The 27301-nt window shown below is 44.7% G+C and overlaps 2 protein-coding genes across 4 annotated transcripts in view; one reads left to right on the forward strand and one right to left on the reverse strand.

Annotated features, from left to right (window-relative positions):
• Nucleotides 1-23900, reverse strand: part of EWSR1 (EWS RNA binding protein 1) — a 39602-nt gene extending 15702 nt beyond the window's left edge. Inside the window, exons 1-10 of one of the 2 annotated variants that reach the window (XM_044275292.1) lie at nt 23832-23900; nt 20707-20743; nt 20569-20620; nt 17308-17437; nt 10382-10568; nt 9748-9915; nt 6900-7198; nt 5588-5780; nt 3304-3338; nt 2666-2698 (exon numbers count right to left, since the gene is read on the reverse strand). In XM_044275292.1, the coding sequence (XP_044131227.1) occupies nt 2666-2698; nt 3304-3338; nt 5588-5780; nt 6900-7198; nt 9748-9915; nt 10382-10568; nt 17308-17437; nt 20569-20620; nt 20707-20743; nt 23832-23844 (1147 nt within the window). In that variant the 5' untranslated portion in view covers nt 23845-23900. Of the gene's footprint in view, nt 1-2665; nt 2699-3303; nt 3342-5587; nt 5781-6899; nt 7199-9747; nt 9916-10381; nt 10569-17307; nt 17438-20568; nt 20621-20706; nt 20744-23831 lie in introns of both variants that reach the window. The other variant, XM_044275291.1, reaches the window with a different exon arrangement.
• Nucleotides 23901-23943: 43 nt separating this feature from the next.
• Nucleotides 23944-27301, forward strand: part of RHBDD3 (rhomboid domain containing 3) — a 46492-nt gene continuing 43134 nt past the window's right edge. Inside the window, exons 1-2 of one of the 2 annotated variants that reach the window (XM_044288577.1) lie at nt 24005-24074; nt 24978-25169. The gene's annotated coding sequence lies outside the window, so the exon portion shown is untranslated. Of the gene's footprint in view, nt 24075-24977; nt 25170-27301 lie in introns of both variants that reach the window. The other variant, XM_044288566.1, reaches the window with a different exon arrangement.

Here is a 27301-nt window from a genome sequence, read left to right on the forward strand (position 1 = left end):
TTGATGACTATGGAGAGCCGCGCCTGCGCAATACCGTTCTCGCCACCTGGCAGCCATGTTGCTCAAGGGAATCCTCTATGGGCAATTTTTTTTATTTTTTATTTGCTACGAGGCCGAGAAGCGTTCTACAAAATCAGTTGCTATGGTTGCTTACCAATCTAGTACAGGGGGGGCTGTGTCACCATCCTTTTCAAGACGATAGACGCAGCACCATTGTTCCCACAAACACCCTCGGCATGTCAGTGCCGCCGTTTTGAATCACGTTTGTTTCTACGTACACTGAATACAGTGACCTTATTAACAAAATTTTAAAAAAACATTGGCCAATATTGGGTAGTTGCCTAGAAATGGTACCGGAATTTTCAACTTTTCCCCTGTGTGCCTACCGTAGACCTCGGAACATCCGAGATCAAGTAGTTAGGGCCGATGTTGGGTCCAAATCAAGGATGATACAGACCACATTGGCACCATCGGGCACGGGTTGCTACCCGTGTCTTCATTGTGTTAATTGTGGCCTGATTCGTAGATCTAAAATATTTACACATCCTGAAACTGGTCAAGTATTTCCCATAAAATTCCATCTCACCTGTGACACCCCATTTGTAATCTATGTATTATCCTGTCCATGCCGATTGTTGTATGTAGGCGAAACTTCTACGGATTTGAAAACCAGGTTAAACAACCATCGCCACACAATCAGAAAAGGGCGTAAGGACTTACCAGTCCCAAGACATTTTGCGCTACTCAAAGAAAAAGACCTCCGGTGCTGGATCATTGATCATGTTCCGATGCCACGGAGAGGGGGGGACCGGATAGCTTTATTAAAGAAAAAAGAAATGCAGTGGATCCAAACCCTAAAAAGCCTTCATCCAATGGGTTTAAACATTGATTATAGATATGGTGGTGGCATGTGAGGTTGATAGTTTGCCCTCTGGTAGCATTGATGAACGCTCTGTATTATCTTCTGTGTAAGACTGATTCATTGGTTTTATATAAAAAAGGAAAAACAAAAAATAAGAAATGCATTTATACACATCTTTGTTATACACTTTAACACTTTTTTACTGTCTTTTTAGACATATTCATGCCGACGATACTCTGGAAGATGGATGAACCTGTGAGTGGATGATGAGCCCAAGGAACACTATTCTGTTGAGTTATATAATTTTTTTTATCTGTGGAGTCCAGACGTATGTCCCATCTAGCTATAACTTAAGGGAGAGCGACTTAGTTATTTTTCTACGTGGCCCGGTATTGTCATCAATGGACATCGTTCTATTATAATGAGGAGTTCCCTCACAGTTGGAAAGTGAAGCAGGGTAAGATCCCATAGGACGACGGCACTGACATGCCGAGGGTGTTTGTGGGAACAATGGTGCTGCGTCTATCGTCTTGAAAAGGATGGTGACACAGCCCCCCCTGTACTAGATTGGTAAGCAACCATAGCAACTGATTTTGTAGAACGCTTCTCGGCCTCGTAGCAAATAAAAAATAAAAAATAAAAATTGCCCATAGAGGATTCCCTTGAGCAACATGGCTGCCAGGTGGCGAGAACGGTATTGCGCAGGCGCGGCTCTCCATAGTCATCAACGGGCGACACCGGATTGTTGCTGATGTCATCGGGTTTTGCAAGTGTCTCCTGTTGATGACGGTGGTAGGCTGGGACATGCGCACTGGATCACACAGGACGCGCCGATCGGCGCTACAGTATACGTGGGCCACATCCTGCTATCAGGTTTTTATTCATCAGTTCTTTAGGTTTTGCACATGGTTACCACTCAAGTTTATACATAAATGAGATGGTGATAAGCTGCAGGTGCAATTAATTATGTATCTTTCGGTCTGTTATGTGTAATATGACATTATATGATATTTTGTTAACATACTAAGCACAAGTCACTTTATGTAATATGAATGTTCTGTGTTTTTGCACATTTGTACATCGCCTACAGGCATTATTTGTAAAGTATCAATTATGTAACTTCATTTGATTGTATTTGTGATACACCTTTATATACTCGTCACTTATTGTTCACCAATGCTTGAGAAAGGCTCAGTTGGAGCCGAAACGTCGCTTTGCCATATATGGGTGAATAAACACATATTGTTTGAGGATACGCTTGGAGTGCAGTCCAATTTTTTCAACTAGTATATATATATATATATATATATATATATATATATATATATATATATATATATATATATATATATATATATATATATATATACACATACATATACACACATATATATATATATATATATATATATACTATATATATATATATACACATATATACATATACACATCATCAACTTGATCACACAGCCGGGATCCTCTTGAAAAACATGCAAAAAAGGACCCATCTTCAATCAGCAGGAACTGCGCTGGCATCACCGCACTCATCACGTGGTGAGTGTGACAACGCCAGTGAAGGTCATTTTGCAGGTCCTTCAAGAAGAACAAAAAAGATCACAGCTGCGCGATCAAGTGGAGGAGAGTTATGTTTTTATTTTTTAACCCTCAATCATACTTAGCATTCCGTATTAAAGAATGCTTTATTTTCCATTATAACCATGTTATAATGGAAAATAAGTAAATGGGGTCTCAGGTCATACATCACAACCATGTGTGGTAAAAAATTAATAAAAAAACACTTACCAAAATCAAGTTCAGGGCCGTCATCCAGGAGTCCTGGCAGAGGAAAGCAAAAAACAAATCTCTTCAGAATATGAAACCTGTACTACAGCAACTTTCACATCAAAGCTACAAAATACCAATGTAAAGAAAGGGGCTGCAAGGGCACACAGATGGGGGAAACATAAGAACCACCTCTGGCAAACTGGTACTTTAATACCTTTGAATTCAGGGATGAAACCCCACAAACCATAAAATACTGCAACCTACTGCTAAAAGAGCTGATAGCAGTAAAGGGCAAGCATTTAATCATTGAAAAATGATCCTTAACGCTTAAAACCAAGAATCTGTAAAAGGATTATGTGCCCAAGTGTGTGCGTGTAGTTTTCACACCCAATATTGTGCAGTCATTTTCTGTTTTCCCCGTGTTACACACAATTCTGTATCCATTTGTGTAGCCTCCTGTTGTGTAACCGCATAAACCACTTATACCCCTCAGTAATGCCGGCCAGAACCTTTTGCACATAAGATTTTTTTTTACACCATGGTTTTAATGTGACCAAAAAATAAAAAAAAATTAGCTTAAAAAAAAATAAAAAATAAAAAAGGGAAGGGACATTGTTCTGTGTTACACTACCCATTTGTAATACTCAAAAACTTACCACCAGGCTTACTGAAGCCAGCTCGCTCTCCACCGCTGCTGGGAGAATAAAGGTGAAGAAATGAAGGCCTTTTCCCTTTAAAGAGCCATAAAGCATTCTGGGCCTCGAAGGGGGGGTTCAAGGGTACAGAGCCGGCAGTGGCTTAACATGTCCATAGAAATCATCTGTCTAAGCTCAGCACTAATCTTGTTTGTATACTTAGAGTCCTTCCTATACATTTATACACTTCTAAACATAGTACTTTGAAAACCATAATGACTGTATTAAACGTGCAATACTTAATATGAAAATATAATTCTAACCGCATAAAAAAAAATTAAAATAATAAAAGTGAAATATCATTGCAATTTAAAATGTCGAGCGAAACCATGCCAGAATTGCAACTAACATTCGGGCAGCAGGGACCATGGAGAAAAATACACAAAGGGGAGATTTATCAAAGCTGGTGGAAAGAAACACTGGCTTACTTGCCCATAGCAGCCAGATCGATCCTTTCATCTTCCACAGGAGCTCTGAAAAGTTAAAGGTGGCATCTGCTTGCTATGGGCAACTAAGGCAGCTTTCCTTTGCACCGGTTTTGATAAAGGTCTCCCACAAGGTCCTATATAGAAGCACATTTTATTATGATGCTATAACCAATACTAGGAAGCTTGGACCCAGCCAAGAACACCTTAACGTTATAGCACAAAAATCATATGCATTGCACCTTTAATACAAGCGGCTCAGTCTTTACTACTGTTACACTGATCAGAATTTCTGCCCTTAAAACCATACAATACAGCGTTTACAGATCTAATACAAAACTTCAATTATGTAAGTCTTGTGCCATACAACTGGGTTACTCTACTTACTAAACACGATTTTACACTATTATATTTACACTGAATTCTGATTAAACTACTGCTCTGTTAAAATTAGACATTTTCTCTCCATTTAGACATCGAGTCCCACTTTTCATTATGCTGCCGGCTGAGTGGGTACTTTTTAGAACTGAAGTGTATACAACGCTCTCACTTTGTAACCTGTGGCATATAAATTTGACAAAGCATGTTAAAATTAGGGATTTTCATGTGCATCCAAGTAAAGCAATACATGTCCAAACAATCAGTGAAAAATATATATGGCATTAACTTGTGGGCGCAATATGTTACCTACCTTGTGATGGCTCTGAAAGACATGCCTCATTTAGTTAAGCTATACCGGTTTTATTTTACCCCAGGCACCCAAGTCTCAATTTTTTGATTACTGCAATGCTGTATCTAGTCCTGCAAGTCATTTGCAATACTCCATACCAGGACAGTACAATACAGAACCAACATGGTGATCATCCCGTTTGGTTATTTGCATTAACCTTCATTTTGATATGAAGCGTCATCTTACTCATGAGGCAGATTTTCCAGAGCTCCGTAACAAAACAGGTATATCATAATTGCCAATACAATAGTGCAAGGAAAATAGAGGGCAGCACGATGAAGCTGAACAGCTCCACAAACTCTACTAACTTAAAGCTGCACAAAACCCTACAGTGTACCCCTGCTTTAGTACAGAATGCCAAAGCAGTGTGGGTAAAGGAAAAAAGTGAAAAAGCTGCAAATACAACAGACCTGCAGAGCTCTGTGCAGCTTTATATGAAATGAATATTCATACTTACTCAAACCCTCTTCCTACTATTACTGGAGTGTAAGGGACGCAATAATGATGTGCGTGGCGCCCAAACATATGAATTATAACCCAATGAGTGTCATGGGCCTGAAAACCCAGATACCCCTAATAGTGCTGCTCTGAAAGGTAAAAAACAGAACCGTTAATATTGCAGTAATGATCAAACATCCATTATGCACTTTCTCCAACAGGACTCTTCAGAACAGCACACTGGGGCCATCAACGCAAAGTTACTGTAGCAAAATTAAAACATTAACTTAATAAGCAATGCCAAAACTTGGACGTAAACCCAGAACAGACTGTTCAAGAGCATTTTCAGAAAAGGCCACAACAAAAAAAATTTAAAAATAGGATGCTGCTGACTGCAAGATACATAACAGCGGCAGATCATTTTTCTCTTTAGTGTGCACCCACATTTCAGGTCAATCAACATGAGTGAACGCTGGAAGAAGACCCAGTCACTGCACCACCAAGATGGCTTGTGAAGCCATAAGAACCAATGCCTATTTGCGCTGCTCTCCAGGCTGTCTGCGTTTTTTTTTTACGCTGTACCCGAGGTAAATTAGATTCTCTGCAGAAGGAAGATTTGATGTTAGTTAATAGATTACAGATATCTTCTTACCCCATGCCTCCACGGCCTCCCCTACCACCACGGCTCATGCCACCTCTGTCAAACATGCCCCGACCTCTGCCACGGGAATCTGAACCTCCAGAGTTACGCCCTTCAGAGCCACGCCCTTCAGAGCCAGAGAAACCTTGGTGAGGCTCCTGACCATATGACCCTTTGCTGCTTGAGTGATCTTGACGGTAACTGCCTAGAAGACAATGGCGGAAATGGACTCAAAATGTGACCAGCTGTTTACCGATATACTTTAAAAGGGAACCAGTCATATTGAACATGGTGTCCGATCTGCAGGCACCAGGTTATAGGACAGGAGGAGCCTGAGCAGATGTATATATTTTATGAGAAAGGATTCAGTCTAAGTTGCATTTCATCAAGTCAAGGAGGTGGTCCTATCCATGATTGACAGCCATCTGTGTATACACAGTCATAGGGAGGCCAGTCAATCACTGATCGGACCGCCTCCTTGACTTCAAAGCCCAGAATGAGCAGGAATATAAGTGATTGAAATAAGCTATACTGAATCTCTTCTCACAAACCTATCTATAAAATGCTGCATTTTCATGGCGATGGGTTCTCTATAAGCCTTTAAATTGGGACCATGCAATTTATGACCCATTCTTAGGAGAGGTCATTAATATCAGATTGGTGGGGTCCAAATATCAACGTCCTGGAAAAGTAAACTAGTATTCAGGTTGTTTGTTGCTCACCAACATTACAAGGTACAAAAAAAAAAAAAAATCCAAGACTACATTTAAGCGCAAAACACTTAAAAGCAGATGTGTCATCTCTATTCATGTCAATTCATCACTGAATCATTACTGGAGCATATTTCCGTGGAATTCTATTGTGCCACTGGGATTGTGTCGCCCAGACATTTTGAGTAAATTGACAACTGGGCGTTACCATTAATGATATCAAAGGGGTGAATCCTTAAACAGTGACACTGGTAGCACCGATTGGACAATGTCAAAATGGAGTGATACACACCATGACTGGTAAAACCCGGTTGCTACTTTGCAAATACATTCCTAGTAGCAATAACAGGAATAACAATGCATTTTGTCAAAAAGACAGTCAAGTATTATTCCATGAGGAATAAAAGGTATTTACCAAGAGAAGTTGAGAGCCGACAGGACCTTTAGTGCATAATGTTGTAATACAACTAAGAATGAATTTGCAAAGTGATCAGTGCCGCTTTTAGATACGTAAAGCCTGTCAGAGCAGTTATAAGGATCTTTTCAAGCCCTTTCAAGCTATACTGCTACTATTTCAATAGCCTATGATACAACAGCATGGGAAACATACTCACTCTGTTGGCCATAACCACCGCCCTGTTGGCCATACTGGCTTGGGGGCTGGCTGCTGTAGGATGAAGATGGAGGTGGGTAGCTTGTGGGAGGAGGTTGTTGCTGCTGTTGCGGTGGTTGCTGCTGCTGCTGTTGATAACTGCTTTGCTGACCATAACCACTCTGGCCATAACTTCCTGGCTGGCCATAGCTACTCTGCTGAGTATAGGAGCCCTGCTGTCCATAGCTACTTTGCTGAGCATAGGAGCTGGGTTGGGAATATGAGCTCTGCTCATAGCTCGAAGGCTGGGATGTTGAATAGCTTTAAAAATAAAAAATACATACAATTTAACAAAACCTGAAAACCATTTAGAATCTTTGCTTACTGCCTTAAAAAAAAAAAAAAAAAAGCCATTTTGCAGCCAGCAGAATACAGCAGTCTCAAGGCTTGAACACTTAAAGGGCTTCTGTCACTCCCCAAACAGCCATTTTCAGTATTGGACTTAATATAATTGCTAATGTACGCAGAGTCCATATATACCCCTCTTACCTCTGGCTGTGCTTTAAATTCTTTAAAAATAGTACTTTGATATGCAAATTTCTTCACTATCAGCAAGTTGGGTGGTTACTTGCCAGTAGCTGGCGAATCCTCGGTTAAAAAAAACAAAAAAAAAAAAAGACATGCCCCCCTCCACCGATGCTGCTTTTCTGGGTGTAGGCTGACATCGGAGCACTGAGGAAGGAGCGTGCAAGCGAGCATCCTCTCAGAGCGCCTGCGCCGAATGAGGATCGGTACTGCGCAGGTGCAAGATTTTATGGGCAGAGCGGGCCAGCATGAGGAGAGGGCTCACTGGCCATGTCAATCAAGTGGAAGTGTTTAGACCGAGGATGCGGCGGCTACCAGCAAATAACCGCCCAACTTACTGGTAGTGAAGAAATTTGCATATCACAAAAGTACTATTTTTAAAGAATTTAAAGCGCAGCCAGAGGTAAGAGGGGTATATATGGACTCTGCATATATTAGCAATTATATTAAGTCCAATACTGAAAAATGCTGATGGGGGGGGGGGGGGGGTGACAGAAGCACTTTAAGACCAGTTATTGACAGGCTTGTATATAAACAGCAGCTTGTCAATCACATCTTCGGGGATGGGGTGAACATCTGCTGATTACTCCATTAAGACTGCTGCATTTTTTCACCGCTGCTAGTATCAAAATAGCACAGATTTTTTTTGCAGTTTTGGCTACAAGAAGCAGGTAACTAGCTATATGGTTCAATTAAATAAAGCAGCATATTAAGCCGACAGTTCTGTGTTAAAGGGGTTGTCTAGGCAGAAAAATATAAAAATTATGTTTATACAAGATTAAAAAAGATACCCCTTACTAATATACTTAAATTAACAAATGTGCCAGAATGTCCAGATTTCTGTGCCAGCCCAGGGTTTCAGCAGCTCCAATTTTGGCCTGTGTTTGCTGGGAGTCAAGTGGGGTGGCTTGGCTGGTGCCTAATAGCCAATCCAGCCCCCTTCTCTGTATAGCAGGGGCGTTGCTAGGGTCTGAAGACATCCGGGGCACGAGCCCACGTGAAGCCATGCCCCCATCCCATGAAGCCACGCCCTCATCGCCACTGGGGGGGGGGCCTTCACAGTAGTTATTAACCCCTTTTCAGCAGTCCCCCCCTTCAGTGAATGGGGGACTGCTGAATGGGGTTAATAACTTCAGTGAAGGGCCTAGCCATCTGGGCAATCCCACAGATCCCTCCCTCCCCATATCAGTGCCATCCACAGATCCCCCTCCCCATATCAGTGCCATCCACAGATCCCCCTCCCCATATCAGTGCCATCCACAGATCCCTCTGCCCATAACAGCGCCATCCACAGATCCCCCTGCCCATAACAGCGCCATCCACAGATCCCCCTGCCCATAACAGCGCCATCCACAGATCCCCCTGCCCATAACTTTTCCATCCACAGATCCCCCTCCCCATAACTGTTCCATCCACAGATCCCCCTCCCCATAACTGTTCCATCCACAGATCCCCCTCCCCATAACTGTTCCATCCACAGATCCCCCGCTGGGTAAGGTACATAGGCTCAGCAGGGCACTGGGGCCAGGGTGAGGGAGAGGGCACAGTATTCTAACTAGTCGACCAGGCTCTGGCAGACACACTCTTGAAGTATGCCGCGCTGCCGCCCTCACCTTTTTACCATGTCCAGCAGGCGCGCAGCGTGATGTGAGTCTTCAACTCTGCCACCAGCCTGCACGCTCTGCCTACGCCGGGTCCGCCCCTCCCCTATGCAGTCAGTGGCTGTGCGCTGCTGAGTCCTAAATGAGTAAACCTCCGCCCGGCGACAGTAGTCCGCAGGTAAGTGCGGACGCGCCGCGGTACTGGTCAGGAGGGGGGTGGGGGTTTAATTGGTTGTTTGCAGGATTCGCAGCATAACATTCGGGGCACTAAACAAAACATCCGGGGCTCAAGCCCCGGATGTTTTGACCTAGCGACGCCACTGCTGTATATGCATCAGCTGTGACACAGGAAGGGACTGGCCAGCCAGCACTCTACAGACATAGCACTGGTCAAGTGCAGAGATTTTCTTGGAGCTGAAAAACCTCTATATCGTCTGGTAATAAAATCTCTTATCTCGCCTAAACATTTAAAAGGGGTTGTCTCATCCGGCTGTTACTAAAAGGCCAGGAAACAGTGCCGCATACCTGTGCCTGCTGTTTCAGTAACTCCCGTGGGCGTAGAACAGCAAGCTATGCCGTTTCACTAACTCCGAGGCACAACCCCTTTAAGCTTCACATACCGCTCACAAAATATTATGACAATTTTCGACAATGTTGAACATATATTGAAGCAAAAGTCAATACCTTGTTGGTGGGTAAGATGGAGGAGCAGTCACTTGCTGCATTGGGTAGGTTGATGGGACTTGGGGATAACTATAGCTGCTCTGACTATACCCCAGGTTAGTCTGAGCATAGGAGACAGAACTTTGAGGAGGCTGACTGGTATCTGCTGGTTTGCTTCCATCTTGAGGTCTAGAAAAACAAGATTTATAATGGAGATTTGCATATTCTTGTCCGCAAGAACAGGACATGCTCTATATTTGCAGGGCCGCAAAACGGAAGGACAAATGCAGACAGCACATGGTCTGCTGTTCGCATCTTTTGCTGCCCCATCGAAATGAATGGGTCTGCACCCATGCGGACCAATTTATACTGTCTTTTGAATGCACCCCAAGAGCAGATTTTACAGATGAAAATGTTCCACAGGACCTAGATGTCAGAAGCACTAGTTCATGTATTAGGGTCAGGGAAGATATGGAAAGCAATGTACAGGCAGCTTGAGAATCTGAGCACAGCAATTAAACAATTTCACAGTACTGGAACAACACTACTTTCCTGTGCAAACCATCCTTTAGCATGGGGTAATAGCAGTATTCTGGCCAATTTACAAGACTGACCAAGCACAGTGACATGATTCAGCCCTTAGCCCAGTTATTACCTTGCTGGAGCAGTAGTAGCAGGCTGTTGCCCATAGGTAGGGTATGCAGGCTGGGAACTGTAAGCAGATGGTGCTGCATATGAAGCTTGGGTAGTTGAAGTGGTTGCAGTGCTGCTATCATAGACTGTTGTTCCATAGCCTTGTATTGGCTGAGTATAAGCCTGAGGTGCTGCTGGAGCAGTATAACCTAAGGTAGAAAACAAGTTGAAACATAGCTTCCACAAAATTTTTTCCAACTCCATTAAACCAGGCCTGCTCAACCTGCGGCCCTCCAGCTGCTGTAAAACTACAACACCCACAATGCCCTGCTGTAGGCTGTTCAAGCATGCTGGGAGTTGGTTTTGCAACAGCTGGAGGGCCGCAGGTTGAGCATGCTTGCATTAAACAATACAAATAAATCTATTAGACGTTCACATCTTTTTAGTAGCCAGGTATACTGGGAAGCTGAACAAGTGATGCAGCCACATCTTAAAAGGGTTTCCCTGAGATTTTGATACCGATTACCCATCCTCAGGATAGGTCATCAGTATCTGGTCTGTGGGGGTCCAATCAGTTGTTTGAGAAGTCACTAGCGCTCCTATGAGCACTGCAGCCTACCAAGCAGTCCTGTACATTTGATAGCAGCTGTGCTTGGTATCACACTCAGCCCCAGTCACTTAAATGGGGCTGGGAGCAGTACCAAGTACAGCCACAATGTTACACACTGCAAGCATGGAAAAGACTGAGGCAGTCACATGAGCACCAGTACCTTCTCAAATAGCTGTTTGGAAAGGGTCCTTGGAGTCTGATGGGTCATCAGTATCAGTCTCAGAAAAACAGATGTTTCAATTCTGTATACTGCCAGGTCTACACAAGGGGGATATTAAAAGCTATGCAAAGGAAAACTGGTTTAGTTGTCCATAGCAACTAATCTGATTGACGTTTCATTTTCCAAAAGAGCTTTGAAAAATAAAAAAGGCAACGGTAAATCTGATTGGGTGCTCATTGTATCTAAAATGTGGATTTACACCAATTTTCAGAAATGACTGTTCCTGCGTGCACTTGTTCCCCAAAATCTGCCTATGTAAGTGTGCCGCCAATCACCGGATGAACAAGTGAAACGTTCATTCATCAGGCGACCCTGTTTGTGCAGACACAATGAATCAGTTTCTGGGCAGCAGATTGTGCGGCCTATACAGCGTTCTGTCGGTCAAACAATGATTCTGTATGGAGATGAAGGATTGCAATAGATATTGCTCGTCTTCATACTGTGAAGCTGATCGACGTATGTACTGGTAAATGCATCAGTCTCCTTCACTTATCGGCCTGTCTAAACCTGCCATAAGCCAGTTTTCCTCTGCAACAGTTTTGATAAATCTCCCCCAAGGTCTTTTCAGCAAATGACATTTGTCCTCTAGGGCAATGACCGTAGTGAACACATTGTATTCGGACCGAATCCTGACCCATTCATATACACATCAGCTTTGCACACAGCCTGGGTCCATAGAAGTGGATAGGGCTTGTCCGGATTCAATGTGTTTTTTACTGATGGGTGTTAAGAAATGTAGATTCTTACTCTTCAGTATTTTTTTCATGCGAGGAAAAAAAATAAAAAATTAAATCTGGATACTGAACGACAGACAAAACCCATCAGTTTTTTCCTGGACAGATCAGGACAGCATCCGTATAGCTTGTGTGAAAGAGGTCCAACTCTTAAAAAGAATTCCATTTGTTGTTTTAAAACACAATTTTTACCTCCGGTTTGAGTGTACCAGTAAAACCTTATCTATACCCCTGTGGGGTTATTCCAGCTTTTTGACATGGATGACCAATCATCAATATCAAGTTGGTGCGTGTCCAACACACACACACAGCTCAGCTGTTTTAGGCAGCACTGGAAACTAAAACAGTGGATGGAGCCAGAAGGATCAGTTCACTGTAGTGGCTGTGCCAGTGTACTGCAGCTCAGGTCGCTTTCAAGTGAGTGGGCACCAAGCCACAGTAAGCCGGCACAGCCACTAGACAACGGACGACGCCTCCTGCTTCTGACTGCATCCACTGTTTAGTTTCCAGCACCAGTAGCTGCCCAAAATAACAGATTGTCAGTCACCCCCATGCAAAAATGACAACTGATCTTTTCCTCTCTGCCTAGTTTAAGAGGCTATTAAAAAAAAAAAATCCCATTCAAAAGAGTAAACACATTTCCAAGGGCAGTTTTCAAAAGGAGTTGTACCACCTCATTAAATTCTTTAAAACCGTGCATGCTGGCCTTGTAGATTGTAAGCCCTGGCTGGAGTTCTCTTTCTGTACCAGTTTGTAACTGGTCTTGTTCACGTTTATTGCCTGTATTATGTATGTGCACCCCTTATATATACAGTGCCATGGAATGAATGGTGCTTTACTAATGAATAATAAAACAGGAGTAATGCCACTTTGATGCAAATCTGTCCCTGGTGCCCAACCAGCCTTTGTCCTTCCTGTTCAAGTCCCCAGACATTGCCTGAATTGGCATTGGTTTGCCCTAAACAACTGACTTGACTACAGAATCCAGAAAGAAAAAAATAAAATACACACAATCAACTCAACCTGAATGCTTCCACAGAGACCTTGTCATTTGAACCAGATATATCCAGAGTAAAAGGCCTATTAGACTGAGCGATTAATGTTTGCATTTCTGTATAATCCTTCAAATTGGAAACATTGTCGCTGTATGCAGGGATCCAATGACAGGCAGATTTGTCCGATCCATTAAAACACTGACAGATTATCTGCCACATCGTCCCATTAATAAGCAGTGGTTAGCAATGTAAATGCTCTAGGGGTGAACGAGCACAAAGTGCAACATCCTTTGCTAATGTCTCAGGTCAAACGTCTTGAACACAAACTATTTGCTAAAATTGTCGCTTGCTGCTAACTAATGCCAGTATAATAAGACTCCAAGACAAGTCTATAAAGCAGACCTAACCCTTTACACAGTAGGCAATTATCGGGAACAAACTGTTTATTTCCAGTAATTGCTGGCTCATTACAGGAAGCGAAAGCTGCATTAATATGCAGCCATCACCTCTGCTGTACAGTGACTACTCATTCCCATACAGAGTCAGTGTCTGGGCAGCAGATAACTGTTTACACAGCACCATCTGCTGCCCAGAAGCAAAGATTTTGGGGTTCACATAAGCAATGCAGTCACCTGATGGAGAGTTTGTCCATTGGGGTCACCTTCAGACAGGGCAATTCTCATGAAAGTGTTTATAACTGTGCCAACTATTGGCCCATGAAAATGGATCTTTATTTAAACAGCCACGTTTGGTCAGCGATGTCCATCATTAATTGTGGGCCAAAACACAGTATTGTATACAGATATAACGAAGTGTACCTGACTCTTGGTTCAATAAAATTGCGAGCCAAAACCAGGAGTGGAGCCTACACAAGTATAAGGGCTCATGTAGACACTTTTCAGGTCTGTTCTGCAGACTGCAAAATACATACGGTCGTGTGCATGAGCCCTAATCAAAAGATATTTATCCATTCTGTGTTTTTGACCCACACTCACTGATGGAGATCACCGATCAAACCCTGACCAAATAGCAACATGTGAATGAGGCCTAAAGCCAGATTTACACCACACAATTGTTGGGCCAATAATCGGGAACATTACTTCAACTGCTCGCTCCCAATAAAATTGCCTGTGTAAGTGTGCTGCCAATCACCTCATAAGCGAACAAGACACTTGTTCATCAGCTGAAATAATCTTTCACACAGCACATTAAATGGTTTCTGGGCAGCAGATTGGGCTGTATGAAGAGGGATCTCCTGCCCAGAAAGAGGTAATCTGTAACTTGTAATTAAGATAAGTGATGGCAGTAGACATTGTTTATCCCCACATAGTGGGGGTGATATGAGAGAACTACTACTCCCAGCATTTCTAGGAATCTTATAGGCCACCAGATCGATACAGGGGGTGATCAAGAACTAAAACTAGTTGACAACTTAGAGGGAAACACTAACCACACAGAGCATAGGAGCATCATATGTCTTCAACCATTTCTCTAAACTGTTGAGCTCTGCCTGAGAAAGGCTACTTTCATACTCTCGTTTTGGTTTCCGTTTGTGAGATCTGTTCAGGGATCTCACAAGTGGTCCAAAATGGATCAGTTTTGCCCCAATTAAGATAATACAAACTGATCTGTTCTGAACGGATTCGCACGAAACGGAAGTGTGAAAGTACCCTAATTAAATGGGGCGAAATGAGCAAGCTGAAAATGCTGGGAGGCAGATGATAGATTGCATGGGAGCGGGAGAGAAAGTGGCTGTGAGGACCAAAGGGCAACGACTCCCATAGCAGATCGATCTGCTGGCATTTCAGAGTGTCTGGTTAAGCACCATCGCTCTCCTGAGCTTACGATTGAATTTGCGCTTGTGCCCTCTGGTTCATTCTTTGGCCAAAGAAAAGTGGGGGGGGGGGGGAGAATAATAAAAGTTCTTGTGTGCAAGATCTCCCCATAACAGCTCTTTGGGAAGCACCTTGTAGACATAGCTGTGTGCGCACTTTGGACTAAGTTTTTTTTTTTGGGGGGGGGGGGGGGGGTATGACTGCCAGGACCCCACGACCAGCTATTTGAGAAGGCACGCCTGCGAGTGCCATGGCCTTCTTGCAGCTCACCAAGCACAGTGCCGTACATTGTATAGCAGCTGTGCTTGCTATCGTGCTCACTTCAATATAGAAAATGCCTTACTCTTGTTTGTGTGGCGGACAGGAATAGACATTATTTCTAACAGCCGTATCTGCATTTTCCAAATCCACAATTTGCAGACTGCAGAGATGGATACAGTTGTGTGCAGGAGGCCTTAATGAAGCACTTGCAATCATCGTAAATGAAGGTTAAACTGTAGGATTAAAGTTATGTTCCAGCATTTATACATGCTGTTGTGGGTCCCTCTACTGCAGGCACAAAGCAGAAAAGACCACATCAGGTCACCTCAACAACTATAGTGAAACAATAGCAATACCAGACTGTCAGCTGCTCAACCTTCAGTTCTGGAACGTTCCCCACACAGGAGAGACTGCCCAATCAGAACTTAGGAGCAGTCAAAACAAATCTGCATGAGTTTTCTCATCAGGTTTCTACTGCTTTTAAAAAATTCAGATCATGAAAACATGCTACGCTAGCAAACTGACAAATGGGAGCCTGTTTAACCCTTTAAAAGCCAGGGCTGTCATTAGCAATGGACCTCAGCACAAGCATTTAGAGGGGTAAAAAAATAAATAAAGATTATTTCTTTACCCCTCTAAAGAGTACCCCTGTGAAGAGTACCTAAGTAATACTTTTACTCTGCAAATTTTCACTTAACCGTGCTACATGAAGGCAATTTCCCCATCACCGATTGCTCTTGCATGTCCTAACATCACTGTGTGCAGTGACTGGAGAATAGATTCAATCACAACTGATAACACTTGCTGTAAAAAGGGTTGGGACCGAATGGCAGCCGTTTATCAAATACCGAAAATTAGGATCAAACCCCATCATGGCAATGAATGAAAGCTTGATCCCCATTTAAGAGAGAAAAAAAAAAAAAAAAAAAAAGTACTGTTCTATCAAGGGCCGGCTGTTCCACAAAAAAACAAAATGCACACGGACGTCATCCGTATTTTTTGTGGACCGCAAAATACTAAAAGACATATGGTCGTGCACAAGAGGCCTAAGGAGCACAGATCCTTGGTCTAATGATAATTGGCAGCCCTACTGGTCAGATGCCTACTGATCACTTATACGCCTATCCTGTGGAAAGGCTGTCATTTGACAACCCCTTTTCCTACCATTCTGCTGTCATGTCTGTGCAAATCCTTTACAAGGATGGCAATGTTGCTGTTTCTCAGATTGGACAGCACTCTGCTCCTGGCTGCTGTTGCCTCGGAGCTGAAGTCTTCTATTCTACCCTTCCATACTCTGAGTAGCAAAGCATTTCAGAAAATCATGGCAAAAAAATAAATATAAAAAACTTAGGGCTGTTTCACATTAGCAAGTCCATTACAGGAATCGCACTCCGTGTGTGATCCTCCGTTCTGGACTTCCAGGAGCGCAGGCCATTATAATGCTATGTGCCTCTGCTTGACCTCACTGCTACAGAATAGTGAAAGCTGTGTCTCACTAGGATCCTGTCACAGTAAGGTCAAGCATAGGTACATAGCATTATAAATCAGTATAATGACCTGTGCTCCTGGAAGTCCAGAACGGAGGATCACACTCCCTGAGCGCGATTCCCGTAATGGACTCACTCATGTGTAACAGCGCTAGAGATATAAAGGTAGGGAAAGGACATTGTATATAGCAAAGAGGCTGGAGAGCTCGCAGTCTGCAGGAAAGATCAAATACATGCAGCAACACTGTAGTGAGAGTGGGAGGAAGCCAGCAAAAGTTTTTGCTAGCACAAGTGACCCCTCATGAGATACAGAAGTGGAAAGCACTGAAGGAATGAAGCCATGAGCTAATGAAGACAACAGCATCCGAGGCACACAGTCCTCACTTCTAGCATGTATTACTGGGAGAGATGCACATGTGAAAAGAAACTAGGAGCAGGATGCAAACTGAATAATGGGATCTGAAAATTAATGACGAAATGAGCACTGCAGAAAAAAAAAAAAAAGTTAGTGGTGGCGAGCAGCTTGAGATGTGTTATTTTGTCTAAGTTGTGCATAGTCTTTACAGCTGTGCTGCATTTAGTGGCTAAAGAGCAAGTGGGAACGAGAGGGCAGTTGCACTTTGCTTTAAAGATATACTCACTGCACAGTGAAGTTGCAGTTTTAGAACTTTAAAAACTGTGGCCAAACAGTGGACTTGTGAATAGAGGCAAATCTTCATTTAAATAATAGTTCAACTTCGAAATGTGAATGTACCCCACGGACAAAAAGAATCAATGTAACAAGATTGCAATGTGACCGTCCTTACCAGTAGGAGGCTGCGCATAAGCAGTAGCATATGCTGACTGACCATATGTGGCGGCAGTGGTTTGCGCCTGCGTGTAACTAGAATCACTGGGTTGCCCATAGGTGCCGTAACTCTGCTGACCATAGGTTGCCTAGGGAAAATACAAAGGCAAATTAATACTCAAGTAACTTCACTGAACATTTCTAAAATAAAACATTTTTATAACAAAAAACACTGCAGTGAAGGTAATGTGCTACCTAGAAGATTTAGTCATTTTTCACCCTTCTCCAATTGTTTGCAATGAAGAAAACAGTCATGAGAAATTTAACATCCACTACTTTATGTTGAAGATCACCTGTAAGCATGGACCCCATTAAATGTCAATGACTGCTCTGCTAGGGTTGATCTTGCTGGTTAAAATTTCAGTCTTGTGTCATGCTTTATTTTGTAAAACATCTGTTTTTGATGCCATTTAGGAGACAGTGGCTGTCCCGCGACATGAGTCATTAGACAGGGACTAGACATAGCGCGTCCTCCTCTTGTTAAATGGTGTGTCCATGATCTGACATTCTCAATGTATACTTATGATCTAAGGTCATTCGACCAATGTTTGTTCATTTTTTTGATGAAAAAATCTTGAAAATAAAGAATTTATATTAAAAAAAAAATTCAGTCTTGAAGAAAAAAAACCTTGGGCATTTCCAAGGAAGGGGGACAGTGAAGAGGGGTTGGGCAAATGTGTATTCTTTTCACAAATGAGCATTTAACTGCACTGAGTACCTTCCAAATGCACTTAATCTGCTCAGCTTCTCAGGGCTGGACCCGCCCATCAGTACATGGACCCACTCCTTTGCATAAACAAAAAGACTTTATGGGGAACTCTGCAACACATTTCACAAGACAGGTATTTTAAATCGGCAGTATCAACCCTACCAGGCTGCATGTCTGGTTTAATCGTGTTGACCCTGCTGACAGATGGGCTTTAAAGAGGACCTTTCATGGGTCTGAACATTTTAAGATAATTATCTTGACATCTAGAGCGGCACCCAGGGATCTCACTGCACCTATTATCCCTGGGCGCTGCTCCTTTACCTTCTCCCGTGCTGTAGCGCTGTTCAATCGAAGGGCAGAGCGTCACAGCTAGTGTTGATCACGAATATTCGAATTGCGAACTTTAATCGCGAATATCGGCACTTCGAGAATTCACGAATATTTCGAATTTCGCAAAATATATTTGTAATTGCGAATATTCGATTTTTGTGAAAATACCAGTTCATGCGAATTTTGATGCGAAAATTTGTAATGCGAATTTTCGCAATCAAGAACATAATACCTGGAGATCATGTATTCGCGAATTCTCGAATATATGGCAAATATTCGCGAAATATCGCGAATTCGAATATTGCCCCTGCCGCTCATCACTAGTCACAGCCAGGGAGAGAAAATAAATAAAATAACTCCCAGGCTGTGAGCTCTGCGATTGGACAGTACTACAGCCAGGGAGAAGGAACACCCAGGGAAAAACAGGGCAGAATCCTCCCTGGTTTACCGATTGTAGCAATTGCCATACAGTGCGGGAGAAGGTAACAGGGCCACAGCGGGAGTAAGGAGCAGCACCCAGGGTTAATAGTAAGTGCAGCGAGATCCCTGGGAGCCGCTCTACATGTCCAGATAGTTATCTTAAAATGTTCGGACCCATGAAAGGTCCTCCAAGTTTCTTCATTATGCTATCAGCACTCAATTTCAGTACTTTGGTAAAGCCATCACATTTAGGTTGGTTTCACAGTTTTTTTTTTAATGGATGAAATGCAGTTTTTTGCCTGAAGTAGATCCAACAGGAAGGAGAAGCAGAAATCTTTCCTTAAATATTTCCCATTCTTTTTGAATCAACTTCTGGCTTTGGGTCAAAAAACACTGCATGAAGAACTGTCTGCTTTTGTGGCAAGATGTAAAGAAACAAGTGCTCCTTATCCTCTCCATGTGCGATTCCAGCCTTGTAGTTACAGGGCAGCGTGCATAACACTATGATAACACAATGGCTTAAACGATTACTCAAATTAATCGATTAACGCAACAAAAAATCCTTGATGCAAATTTTTTTGCATCAATGATTTGTTTGTGCCATGTGACCACGGAGTGTAGTAAAAAGCTTGCCATTACTCACGCTCTGTGGTCATCCGCCGACCTGCACTGAATCCTAACGTACACACACCAGAACATTTTAGTTCACCAGCGCTGCGGCTGGGTACTGATCACGGTGGGGGCAGCTGGTGGCACTGGGAGGGGAAGCAACTGACGGCACAAGGGAGGTGAACTTTTTTTTTTAAATAAAGACTTAGTTTTTTCTTATTCGAGTACTCTATTTAATGTTGGATTTAGGGATCGACCGATTATCGTTTTACCGATATAATCGGCCGATATTCAGGATTTTGAACGTTCTTGGTATCGGCATCTATTTTGCTGATATACCGATAACGTATGGGGAATAAGGATCACTCTGCTGTCAGCGCTCTCCGTGTTCCCTCAGCAGCACAGGGGAGAAGGAAGCAGTGTCTCCTTCCCCCCTGTGCCGCTGCTGCCAATTAGGGGAGGGAGGACAAGAGGAGGGGAGTGTGTGAGCTGTGGCCACTGTGCCACCAATGAAGATAACTAACTCATTTATTCATATACAGGAGGCGGGAGCTGGCTGCAGAATCACATAGCCGGCTCCCGACCTCTGAGCGGTAGCCACGATGTGCGGTAGTTAACCCCTCAGGTGCCGCAGATCACAGCTAACGCTCAGAGGTCGGGAGCCGGCTATGTGATTCTGCAGCCAGCTCCCGCCTCCTGTATATGAATGAATGAGAGGTATTTTTATTGGTGGCGCAGTGTGCCCCCCCAGTATAATTAATTGGTCGCAGTGCCCACAGGGTCCCCTCATTGGTTGTGCAGTGGCAGCTTCTGATCGGAGCGCCAGCAGTGTAAGCCTGGGGCTCCGATTGGTTACCATGGCAGCCAGGACGCTACTGAAGCCCTGGCTGCCATGGTAAGCTCCATGCTGCTTTGTGCACAAAGCACAGGGCAGCAGTGAGAGTGAAGTCCTTTTCACACTGATAGAGATCTATCAGGGTGAATAGGACAAGGGTTCTAGTCCCCAAAGGGGCTAATAGTTATTATAATAAAAAATAAAAACACAATCGGTCGATCCCTAGTTGGATCAGTAGAATACTTTACTACTAAAATAATCGATAACTGCAGCCCTATAATAGTAATCTAACATCTATGGGACACAGGAAAACATACCTGAGCAGTCTGTGTGTATGCTTGAGCTGGCTGGGCAGTGTAAGCACCATAGCTGAAGAAAAAAAAAAAAAAAAAAAGTCAGTGTAGGTAACAGGCTGCAGTAATTTACAGATGCAGTCATACAGAAAAGGCACTTACCTCTGCTGGGCTCCAGCTTGGCTATAGGTGCTATAATCTACAAGAGAAAAGTGCAGAAACTTATTAAAAAGTTGTAAGCGTTTTCTCAACATATTGCAAACACCTGAACATGATATCCTGGGCAAGCAACAGCTCCTTGGCCCCCGGTAGTTCAATATAAGCTCTGGATCCACTACACATCATTGGTGACCAGTCTATAAGCTGAGGGATGATGCCCTTCAGCCAGTGTCAGGATGCAGGCAAGAACCCCTTTACAGGTCCAGCCAAGTGGAGGGTTTGCACACCCCCTTTAAGACATAAAAGGTAGCCACTGTAGAGCATAGTAAGGAGCAAAGGTAATCCCTGAAATAACAATCTGGGTAATGAAACTCGGAGGAGATGCAAGACTCCATGCGAGTCGTTTTTGCCTGAAGTCTCATGTTAACTGAAAGGTGTCCCTTTTGTCACAGGCAGGTGGCATCTAGAAGGACACAAAGGCAGGTGTTGTCCTGAGCTCTATCTGTAACTGTACACCACAGCAGCCTCCGCCTCTAGAGGCAGGGGATGGATTTCAGACATCCCATACATTCAGTGGTAACACGTTGTAATACACAGGTTAACATTTCCTAGCTATAACATGAATAGGGGAAAAATAATGTCAAGGGCTACAGGTACATTGCCTACTTGTCTCTAGAATTTAGCAAACTCTGCTTTATACTTTTTTTTTTACACTCAACTTTATTAACATTACATCACCTAGAGACAGTTGGCCATTTTACAAATCACCTAGAGACCGTCTTCCATGTATATCCAAACAGCGAAGTAGTTACTGTGATAACTACAATAAAATCATGATTTTACCACTTATCTAATTATGACATGAATGTGTCCTACAGTATGTGCTGACCCAGCACATGTATATCATGTAACACTGATACTTACTGAATGCCAGGCATTACATGATGTGAAGAGCATCACATGCCTGATAAGTTTCAGTAAGGCCATGGATTAGACAGAACTGATACATGGGCTATACCATTCTACTGCATATACGAGTCAACTGCCCGATGAAAGGTATGCAAGCAGAATTGTAAATACGTGAACAATATAATACGTTTAAAATCTGGAGGACCCCTTTAGAGATTTCACATGTCGACCGTGAGCAGGTAAACCATGAAGGGAAGGCAGGTCTGAAACAAGCTCAGCTTTCTCTTCCACCAGCTGATCGGCGGTGGTGTCCGACCCTGCCGATCTGATATTCCTGACCTAACCTGAGGAAAGGTCAATATTAAAGAGGTTGTGTCATCTCAGATAATGGGAGCATATTGCTTGGCTATGCCCCCATTGTCTGATAGGTGCGGGTCCCACCTCTGGGACCTGCACCTACCTTGAAAACAGAGCCTTGCACCACGCATGCGCTGAAAAAAGCTGAGCGCTGACTCGCCCATTTCAATGGGCACCATAGAAACTAATGGAGGGTGGCCGCACATGCTCAGTGCACCCTCTAACTTTAAATGGCTCAGGTTAAGAGATAGGTGCAGGTCCCATAGGTGGAACCAGCACCTCTCTTAACCTAAGCCATTTAGAGGGTGCACTGAGCATGTGCGGCCCCCTCCATTAGTTTCTATGGTGCCTATTAAAAATGGGAGAGTCAGCGCTCAGCTTTTTTCAGCGCATGCGTGGTGCACCCGCTGACTTTCAAGGCTCTGTTTACAAGGGTGCATATCCTAGCAAAATGCCCCAATTGTCTGAGACAACACAACCCCTTTAAATGCTATGATTTTACCAGGGACCGGCAGAGGTTCTGGTCACAGATGAAAATACATGTAAACTGTCTGGCTTAAAAACCTCTTCCAGACCCATGTATGCCAACCAGGCGTTAGAAGAGCAGCGCTGGTACAGGAAGGTGGAGAGATACTCCAGCCTGTACAGCACTCTGTGCAGCAAATTGGGGGGGGGGGGGGTTACACATTCTAAAGCACAATTATTTCTGTAGAAAAAGTATAAAATAAAAAATATGTATATTACAAAAATCATTTCTACCACATTTAAAACAGGTTTTAATAAAGTGAGGATTAGGAGTAACTTGTACCTATCGTATAAAGTGATCACTAAGATATTAACCAACAGCCTTTGATCAATGGAGGTCAGACCTCTGGGCACCCCCAATGAAGGGGCCATAGCAGCGATTAGCACTGCATCCCTTTAACAGTTTTCCCTGGACAGTCACACCCCCTGCTTACCATGCACGCTCAAGGGAGGGGGCTGCACAATAGTGGTCACCTATCTGAACGGCTGGAACCTGTTGTTTGGAAGAAAGCCATCTCTCCTGATCTTCGCACGCATATGTACTAAATCAGGAGAGCGGCTTCCAGGTACCTCCAGCAGTGGCTTACGGCTCCAAGAACAAAAGTATCGGACAATTGAAATCCAACATGCTGGATCCTCATCTCCCCCAACCTCACCCATCAGGGAGAGTCAGGATGCTGCAAGTTCAGCCGACTGGGGTCTAATGCCCATGGTATTAGACACCCAACCGACTGTTTGAAGGCCCAGCACATCATCCTCACATAACCAGATACAGGCTCCCCCATAATTCCTGCACTGGCCATTTCTATAATATTAACCCCATCCTGGTGTGACAATCCCTTTAACTGGCTCCTAATGCAAATGCCCCTCAACCTATATGTAAGGTAGGAAAATGATGCCGGGTGTTACATAAGGGACTGCAAAGGCATTGTATTCTGCGCAGCCGTTCAGGTGTGCCTATAGACGGAAGGTGGGATCGTTACCGCCAGTTACCCCACTCCTGAAATGGCTGATAGGGTGGGATAATAGAGCTGACGTTAGGTTACCGGTAAACATGGCGAGGTGATGGGCAGCACGGCGGGGCCACTACATTACACACACGTCTCCAAGATAAAAGCAACAGGTCGTGCGCTCAGATGGGAAACCTCGTGTATCTGGGGCGAGCGCTACGACCTAGCTGACTGAGGCCTAGGGAGAAGCGGGAAGCCCGTGTGCACCCCGTCCGCAGGCTTCAGCCGGGCAATCATGAAAATAAACAGAAAATACATGACAAGACAGATACAGGAGCCGGGCCCGCTCAAAACAAGCCCACTGCGAGCGCCCAGTCCGTTACTCACCGGTGGAGGCCATTTTGTGTACTCTAACCACCTCAGCGTCCGTGTGGGGGGAAGAGAGGAAGGTACGCATGCGCCGTACTGACCTATGTGGACTGTACCATTCACTGCCGGAAAAAGGTAAGATCCCGGAACCTGGCTTTGCGTCACTTTCTCATAAACAGTGTATCGGTTCAGCCGAATATTACTGGGAAACAGCAGGAAAACGAGAAGTTTAAGCGGAAGGGTACATGTAGCATCCGCAAGGTAAGCTTCTTTTATTGCAAAGCACCCCTGGTTTTAGGTAGTGGTGTGTTCCTTTACGCCGAGCTAGTGAAGGGAGAGCAAAAGAGAGACAGATCCAGAAAGTTGTCAGCGTGGGGGTCATTCTCCTGTCGTCGCGCGTTTTATTTGCTGATTCTTTATGAGAATATATATGAATAAAAATATATATTATGTATGGATTTAGATACAGTGAAAAAGATGCAAACCTGTCCAATGTGGTCACACTAATGATGACGCCTCATAATAGCGTCTTCCATCACTCCTAATGAACACTGGAAGTCTCATGGACATGGACGTGTCTGTGTTTTTGTCCTCAAAGTATAGATAGCTAAGGGCTCATGCACACGAACGTATTTTCTCGGGGGACACAGCACCATGGGTATATGCCCAGCTACCACTAGGAGGCGACACTAGCTATAGAAAAGGTTGACTCTGCCCAGGTGGGCTATACCGTCTCCACAGCCCTAGGCTAATCAGTTTTAGGCCTCATGCACACTACCGTTGTTTTGGTCCGCATCCAAGCCGCAGTTTTTGCGGCTCGGGTGCAGACCCATTCACTTCAACAGGGCCACAAAAGACGCGGATAGCACTCCGTTGCTCCGTTCCGTGGCCCCGCAAAAAAAAATAAAATATATATAACCTGTCCTATTCTTGTCTGTTTTGCGGACAAGAATAGCCAGTTATATCAATGGCTGTCCGTGCCGTTCCGCAAATGGTGGAACGCACACGGACACCATCAGTGTTTTGCGGACCGCAAAACACACAACGGTCGTGTGCATGAGGTCTAGTGTCCGTAGGAGGCAGACATGACCTGCTCAGTTTTTTTGCAGGTCTTGCTGCTTTTCATTTTTATTTTTTTATTCTTTCTTTTCCTTTCTTCTGCAGGTCTCTGCCTGCTGCGGGATGGGGCTCCATCGTGGATTGCCACTTTAGTTGCACCCCCTGCGGGCGCGTACTTGATGTACCTACGCCGGTCACCGAGTCCCCCATTACTGCATCTGCAGTGACATGCCGGCATTCCCATGTCAGTGTTGTTTGCCGAAGGGGTGACACTGCGGCGCCTGAAGACGCCGGACGGTAAGTATTCTCCCCTGCGTCTCTGCCCCAAGAGGTCCCCCGGGTTAAACCCCCCTTTCTGGTTAGGGGATGGGATTCATTTTATTTGTGTGGCCTGGTTAAGTCCCTCCCTTTTTTCTCCCCTCCCTTGGGTATCCTTCACCTCCCTGGCCACCCATGCCTCTCCCAGCCTTTCCCTTTCCCAGCTTCTTCCTGGACTAGGCCGCATCTTCCCAGACCTGTCCTCGGGCCCCTGGTGCTCCGTTTGCCCTGTTTTTACCCTCCCTGAGAGTCACTACTCCTCAGGAGCCCCCTCACCCATTTTTTTTTCATTCTGGAGGGCCCCATGTCTCCCGCGGTTCCGGTCCGCCAACAGCGCACCTTTTCCGGCCACCTCATTAATCGAGGCCCCGGCTTCTTTCTCGCCTAGGCCGTGTCTTTTAACCCTGTGGGGGGAGGTTTCCACTTGACCTCTTTTTCAAGAAGAAAGAGCCTCCATCTTGCCAGCAAACCTCCTTGCACGTTTCTGCAGCTGCTGCAGCACCTCTTCGGGGACACTGCACCTGGGGTCCGGTAGGACAGCCTCTGCCTGACTGTTTTTCTTTTTTCAGGCTCCTATCAGCCCCCATATCCTCCTCCAGGGAGGACTCTCATTCCCAGCCCCCACTCCTGGTCGTATTTTACATGCGCCCATTGCAATAAAAAGTTGCCATGCGGTCAGCCTTCCCTGTTTGTGCGCAGTTACAGTACCTTGCTTCCAGGCCCTTCATGTCTCTCTGACCACCCCTTCTGTGTCGGTCCCTCCCGAATTGGTCTCATCCCTGTCCCAAGCCATAGGGAACCTTGTCCGACTCTCCCAATCCATGGTTGAGTCGCTAGACCGCTTGCCTGCCCAAATTGCGGCCGCCTCTTACCCGCCCAGGGGCTCCTCCTCGGATGGGGCATGCTCACATTCAGACACCAGGTCCCGCAAACAACCTCGGGTTGTCACAACTAAGTCCTCAGCATCCTCGGGTCACCCCCAGGACAGGTCTGAGGCTGGTGACGTATTCTTCTCTGACGCATCTTACACCTCCTCGGGGGACACCTCTGCACCGATTCTGACTCGTAACAGAGCATCAGGCGGCCTTCCACCATACAGAATCTCTCTGCGTGGTCAAAGACAAATGTCCACTTGGGAACCTCTCCTCTCCAGGATTGGTATCCCATTTAGTGGCTTTTCAGATGGCACTCCTGGCTGCACAGGATATTATCTACACAGGTAAGTCAGCTTGCCGCCTCTCCAGTAGGTGGTGCTTTACCCGTCACGGTGTTTAGCATGCCAGTACACCTATGTGGTGTCCCAGGTACATACGCCTTCCTCTTCACAGGGGGGTACTCGTACCACTGCCAAATGCTGTATCCGGCAGACTTTCCTGGTTCCAATGTGTCTCCTTTTCAGCTGGAGTAATTTCTCTCTCTATTCCAGGGGCTATATTCAACACTCTCCTAGTCGGAGAGTGTTCCAGGCCACCGTATTACTTCTCCAGACGCTGTAGCCAGTACACCAGCCTGGGGCTAGCGTGCACCACGCAACATATTACTGGGGAAGCCCTGGTTTACCATGTTACTTCTTTATTAGGTGAAGTACCTGTATCATCTCCATAGGCTGTTGCCATTACACCTGTTTGGTTCTAGTGTGCGCCACAGGTGAAGTATACATGCAATGTTCAGTCGCTGTAGCCAGGGCCCCTTTCTGGCTCTAGTGTGCACCATGCAGCCACCTTGCTTCCTTCTTCAGTGGAGTACCTGTACCATCTCCAGATGCTGTAGCCATTCCATCTGTCTGTTTTTTAGTCTGCATTACACAATGTATTACTCCCTTATTGGGTAGAGTACCTGTACCATCTCCAGATGCGGTAGCCATTCTATCTGTCTATTTTTTAGTCTACATTACACAGCTGTTTTTCTCGCCATTACACGTCTGGTTCTAGTATGCATCATGCGTAGCCATTTCCAGATGCTGTAGCTATGTCTCCACTCTCATTATCGTGTGCACCATGCAATCAGATTACTCCCATCTAAAGGCGCTGTATCCGACAGGCCATCGTGGTTGGAGTATGTACCTGGCAACCATATGTTCTCCCCCCTTTTTGGGCAGAGTAGAGTTGCAA

This window comes from Bufo gargarizans, chromosome 1 (assembly GCF_014858855.1).
Source record: "Bufo gargarizans isolate SCDJY-AF-19 chromosome 1, ASM1485885v1, whole genome shotgun sequence".
In the NCBI taxonomy this organism is placed as follows: domain Eukaryota; kingdom Metazoa; phylum Chordata; class Amphibia; order Anura; family Bufonidae; genus Bufo; species Bufo gargarizans.